The 6,339-nt window shown below is 37.2% G+C and overlaps 1 protein-coding gene across 1 annotated transcript; it reads right to left on the bottom strand.

The window, feature by feature from the left end:
- Window positions 1–1,057: 1,057 nt before the first annotated feature.
- LOC120092885 lies at window positions 1,058–4,918 on the bottom strand. The gene is made up of 3 exons (XM_039051127.1): window positions 4,572–4,918; window positions 3,139–4,404; window positions 1,058–2,263 (listed from the first exon to the last, which is right to left on the bottom strand). The coding sequence occupies exons 1-3, from the start codon at window positions 4,845–4,847 to the stop codon at window positions 1,328–1,330; spliced, it is 2,478 nt and encodes an 825-aa protein (XP_038907055.1). The 5' UTR covers window positions 4,848–4,918; the 3' UTR covers window positions 1,058–1,327.
- Between the last annotated feature and the right edge of the window lie 1,421 nt (window positions 4,919–6,339).

The following is a 6,339-nucleotide window of genomic DNA, read 5'->3' on the forward strand; positions in this document are numbered from 1 at the left end:
ATAGTTGGTTTTTGAAAACTAATCTTATAAGCACTTACTCTCACCCATAAGCATAAATTCCAAAAACATGAAACTAAAAACAAAACATTATTAAATAGGACCTCAAAAAATACTTTTTTTTTAGTTTTTAGAAATTGAGGTTTTGTAAAATTAACCGGAGGGTTTAAGCTTTCATTTCAAATGCAGAAAACCAAAAGTAAAACATCACTCAAAGGGGACCTCTTAATGTTTACTTTGAACTAACTGTAACCAAAATTCAGATTGTTTTTTAAATGTAAAATTATGCTCATTATGTGCATTAAATTTAGGAATAAAACATATTATAACTACTAAACATTCTTTTGAGTCACCTAATTAATTGAAAATTCTTCAACCATATCTATTGATTCATTCAATTCATCATTTGATTTATGTACCCTAACTACTCTAAAATAAATAAAAGTTGAAGAAAGGGGGGATATGAATTTGTTTTACGTTGGTAGGATTTGGTGGTGAATGGTCTCGAGAGGGGACACTTACCAGGGGAAAGGGAATTCGGGAAAAGTTCTTTCGTTTGGTTGGTTGGAGGAAAAAAGTACTTTGAGAGGGCCAAGGTGTACACATCAATCAACCAACAATCTGTTGAGGCTTCATCAATGGACGTCGGTGGTTAATTTTTGTGAAGTAATTTTGTCACAGGGGTGAATTTAAGTTAGCTTATATCGACTAATCTTATAATATAATCGATTAATCTTAAGAAACACATAAGATTCTAATATACTACACCTACCTAAGCCCTATTCCGGAGACAAAAGAGCATGGACCCTTATACCTGCAGTAACACAACTATTATTAAAAGTAGAGAAATTAAAAATGTGATTGAACTGGATATATTTGATCATGTAAGCCTACTCTGCCAGTTACAAATGAAATCAACTATTCTGCTGCCATTTGTGACAAGAGAGCCTATTTGGGTCATGAAGAATAAGATCCACAATAAGTTGGAAAATCTGCCTGAAGACGGGTGTCTCCGGTATCAAAGACGGGGTCACCGATCATAAGGATAGACGAGATTCGATGGAGAAGCTGCTAGTGATGCAGGGAAGAGATCTTGAGGGTATGCGAGAGTAACCATCACTCTTCTTGCAACTTCTTTGCTCTTATTCCTCCTATAATTCCTGTAATTGCATAACTTGAAAAACAACTAGCTTCAAGAGTTAAATGTGGAAATTTTATTAAGGTGTGATGATGAAAGAAAAGAGGCAACCTCAGAGAAACTCACAACGAAATCAGATGTTAAATTTTCCTAAATACTAATTAATATAGTTGGCACTTGAACATATTGTGATTACTGATTATCAAATGATCCCTTTTCTTTCTTTCTTTGTCTCGAAGGTCTTCCAGTGCCACGGCCACGTCCACAACCCTCATGTTCTTGCTGTTCATTCTCTAAAGAAGTCGAGATGCCCTTCGATCCAGTATCTTCATTAAATTTTTGTTTCGGAGGTCTCCCACATCTCTTTCCAGGAGATTGCTGGTGATGCCAATGCTTGGAAGGTGAGAACATCTCTGACACTGAAATCTGGTCTTGTCTAACTATTCGAGGCCGTCCCCGACCTCTCCCCCTACCTCTTGGCAGCTTGAGTCGTTGCTGATCAATATGATGAGTGCCATCGCCCATATCTGGGTCACAGTCTTGAGCAGATGTAAATAATGAAGTTGCCAAAGTTTCTTGAACTTTCAAGTTCCGAGGCCTCCCTCGACCATGATGATGCCCCCAAGGATGACTCGGACCACTAATAATATCTGCAGGCAATAATGCATCGGAATTTTCATTTTTGTCTGCCTCAAAAGTCCTAGACATCTCTTGCTCTGAATGCTTCGGAGGAGTTCCAGTTATTTCAGACGGCCATCTAACTTGAGGATGCTCCTTGGATAGTTGAGGGTCCTCAGCCTCACGGCCCTTCCTTATTCCAGTTTGATTATCACTCACCTTGGATGGTCGTTCTTCTTCCAGTCTATTTTGTCTATTGCTAACTTCACCTAGTACCATCTCCTTCGAAGATTGAGCGCCAATTATTTCATTCACTGCATCGCAGTCATGATCAGACCTTGCATCAAAGAACTCCAAATTTTCATTTTCCTCTTGTAACTTCTTGCAACCTTCAGCATCACCAATAACTCCATTTTCTTCACCATTGCTATGGTTAGAGGTAGCATCAAAGAACTCCAAAATGGCTTCTTCACCAGGCCACGTTTCTTCGTTTGATCCCATGGATGGTCTCTACATTAAAATCAGAAATTTCATTAACATAAATGCTAAAATGGAAAAATATATCTAGATATATATATATAATTCCATAGAAAAAGATTCTTGGAGGAAAAAAATGTCTAGAGCTGTAGAGAAGGTGATGTAAACAAGTAAATAACACCTACAAAACGTAAAACACGTAAGTTAACTCAATATTAGTTTTGAGCAACCACACTTAATATTTGATATATCAAAACTTCTCTCCTTGACAACATATCATCAGCAAATCTATCCCTCCAGTCTCCACCCACCCATCTCTCCATAACACAAAGGAGAAGGTTTCTTCTGCTTCATCTACAAACAAGCATAGATGAAATCCTATGTCTGGCTTTCTTTCAGAGCCAGCTGACAACAACAGCAGGATACCACCACCTCCACCGGCAGTGGGTGAGGAAGAAAGGAGCTAAATAATATACGGGGTGAATTTTTTAAATTTCAGTTATTTATATTGAATAGAAGAACAAATTATCTAATTATTGAACACATCTCTTTTGTTGAAATATTAATTAAATTATTATTTATAACCCATCAGCTTCATATTGATTTCCACAGGGGAAGAGTGTTAGAAGTATTGATATAATTAAACTTACTATAAACCATTAGCTTAAGATTTTAGGTTAATTGATAATTGAGCACCTTTCAAATCATCATATTGATAGCTCTTCGAGCTTTAATATTAACCCTTGAGACATGCCTATCTAGAAAATGTACTTTATTATATGATCTTTTGACTTTTTTTTTTACTTGAATGCTATCCACAAGATACATTTTACAGTATGCCTATTCTACTAGCAAGAAACAAAATAGATAGCATCCAAGGCAGCATAAGATGGAGTCATAGGTAGTACCTCTATTGGTTCTTCCATCATTTCTCCTTGCCTTTCCTCTTCATGATGCTTGTCAATCATTTCAACTTCAAGAACTTCTTTGAATTTACCTAGCGCTTCAGTTTGGCCAGCTTGTGCATGGTTTCCTTCAGCCCCATCGACTTTTTTTCTTAATGAACTACATTGGTCTTCAGTCCCTTTAGTCGTTAGTGCCTCTTTTGTATGAAGTCCAACAACCACTAGATCCTGTGATTGTTTTGTCCCACCAAAATCTTCAATCCCATCTCTACTATTAACTTCCACTTCGTGATGATCATTAATCATTCCAACTTTTCTAACTTCTTTAAGTTTATATATCCTTATAACTTGCCTGTCTTGGTCAAGAACTCTTTCTTTGGCTCCATCAATTTCCTCTCTCAATGAACCACATTTTTCTCCATTCCTTGTCATCGTCAGTGCCTCCTGTGCACCAAGATTTCCAGCCGCCACATTCTGTGACTGCTTTTCCTCATCAAAATCTTGAACACAATCTCTACTCTTGACTTCCTTTTCACAAGGTTGATGAATCATTACATCAGCTTGAACTTCATTAACTTCACCATGCACTTGAATTTGGCCTCCTTTCGATTGTTCTCCATCTTCAGCTTCTTGAACTTCTTCCCCCAATGAACCACTTTGTTTCTCAATCTCATTAATAGCTACCGGCGCAGGAAGACCAATAATCACCAATTTTGGTGATTGCTTTTTCCCATAAAAATCTTTAGGCCCATAGTTACGCTTGATTTTCTCTCCATGCTTCTTGTCAATCATTTCATCTTCTTGAATTTCTTGAAGTTCATCCAGCACAACTTGGCCTCCTTGAGCATGATCTACATCTACAGCCCCGACAATTACTTCTCTCAACAAATCACTTTGTTCTTCAGTCCCTTTACTTGTTACCACCTCCTCCTCACGGGGTCCTATGATCATCAGTTTCTTTGATCGCTTTTTCCTATCAAAATCCTCTTCTATCTCATCAGCACTCTCCAATTCTCGGCGTCGATTCCTTCCTGCCGACTTCCTCCTCCGCTTCTTCCTCTTTACTCCCGTACCCTCCACCTTAAAGTTATACCTCCCACAGTTCGATTTTACTAGCTCCCCACTTTCACAGAGCTTCCCCAAATGGCGACGCAAAAAGGCCGGGTGCGCCCATGGCAAGTCCTCATACTCATTCACGATAAACTCTGATATTGACTCCTCACTCAACCCATCTTCATCTCCGCCTTCGGCTATTGCCCTCTGTATCATCTACATTCCCAAAATTATCGATTCATCAGCAACTATTACTTCAATTCCAACCACAATGTACAAAAAAATTCCTCACAATGTCAAATTCAGAAAAACAAAAGAACAACGTACAAATAACTTCAAAATCTTAATCGGCAAGAAAAGCGGGCAATGTGAAAGACAGTTACCGAGGCATAGGGAAGATGGGTAGGAGTTTGGAAGGAGGGAAAATTCTCATGAATGCGGCAATCGACAACGGACTTGAACTGCTCGGAGTGGAAGGGAAAAGAGTGGGCGCTACCATTGGTCGAATATTTGGCGGCGACGGCGGAGAAGAGGGCGTCTCTGAACCTTCCGGCTACGAGTGAATGTCGGTGATCGGAAGGCGGTGTCATAGAAGAGGGAGGCGAGAGATATCCCGGCGGCGGTGGAATAGAAGAGTGTTGGGGTTGGGAGTTCTCCATATCGGTGGTGATGCATCGTCGTTGGAGAGGGCAAGCGCTTTATTCATAATTTTATTTTTTGGCAACCCCGGTTCGTTGTATATTTAAAATAAAGGGCTAAACTATAAAATAGTATAAATTATGAATCTACTATCTTTATTTATATTTCGTCCATTTTAAGGAATTTTTTTTGAGAATAGTCCCTTTTAAGGAATTTTGTGGCAATGGCCTGTTTTTATGATAAATAAAAAATAAAATAAGATTTTTTTAGAAAACTAAGGTCAAATACCAACTTTTTAGTTTTCTAAACAGTTAGCTTCTTCCCCCATATGACCCTTGAAAAGCGGCCAATATAAGGGGGGAGAAAGTAACCTCTTTATTAATTTTTTTAAACCTCTTTTTTTACTTTTTTTTTTTTTTTTCAACTTTTAAATTTGAGGGTCCAAGATGTTATGATACTAAAATATCTCCAAGATTTTCCACAATCCAACCTCCAAAAAACGTGGAAAACAAACCACTCACTTTCAACTAATAATTTGTTTCCCTTAAAAGAGCAACAAATTCAGCACAAATCTTGGTTGAATCTTACCAAATAGGTGGAGACAACCATACCCCAATAGAATGAAAACTATAAAACAACCAAATCGAAAACATACCTTATGTTTCAAGGAGACTGACAAAAAATAATAATAATAAATAAATAATTTGTATATGAAATTAGGACCTCAAGTATAACTTTTTTTAATGGAAAAAATATATAGAAGTTTAAGGGTTTAAAAGTGTACCGAAGTTTGAAAAGATATATAGAAGTTTAAGGGTTTAAAAGTGTACCGAAGTTTGAAAAGTTATGTTAGGTAAATTAAGGAAAAATTGAAGAAAGTTATATTGAGAATTGAATCGAAGGACAAAACCATGTTTTTAAAAAAAAAATTGAAAGCTCAGAAACTTTTTACATTAGAAATAATAATTTTCGTTAAGAAGATATGGAAGGACGAGAGGTGTTTTATAACTCATGGGGGTACCCTTGGTTTGGAAAATAAAATAACTACAATAAATAAATGAATGAAAATGCTGGAAAAAAAAATACAACTCAAGGGGATCTTCAAACAAGCACCCAACTTCTTAGTCTTTCCCTAGGACAATTCCCCTTTTCCAAAGTAAAATCGTGCCTTGCCACACGTTTTTACGAGGTGAGGGACCTAGAGCCACTATGTCTTAGAGAAACTTCGAAGTTGAGAATATCTTCAAAAGAACTACTAGAAATGGCAGAAACATTGGGAAGAAAGTGGTGAATTCAGAGGTGGAGAGTTGTTTTTGAAATGAAGATCTTATCTATCTTATATAGGCCCCAAAATGATTGAGAAGGGTCGAATTCCATGATTAGAGGGTTTTACTAGGCGAAATCGGGGCTGCCTAGTGCTTTTGGTGATGCGACTGAGACAAAAATCGCAGTTTGGCCTAATTTCCTGCAAAAATTAAAAAAAAAACTTTAAATCAACAAATATATCATTTA

The sequence above is a fragment of the Benincasa hispida genome, chromosome 12 (genome assembly GCF_009727055.1).
Source record: "Benincasa hispida cultivar B227 chromosome 12, ASM972705v1, whole genome shotgun sequence".
In the NCBI taxonomy this organism is placed as follows: domain Eukaryota; kingdom Viridiplantae; phylum Streptophyta; class Magnoliopsida; order Cucurbitales; family Cucurbitaceae; genus Benincasa; species Benincasa hispida.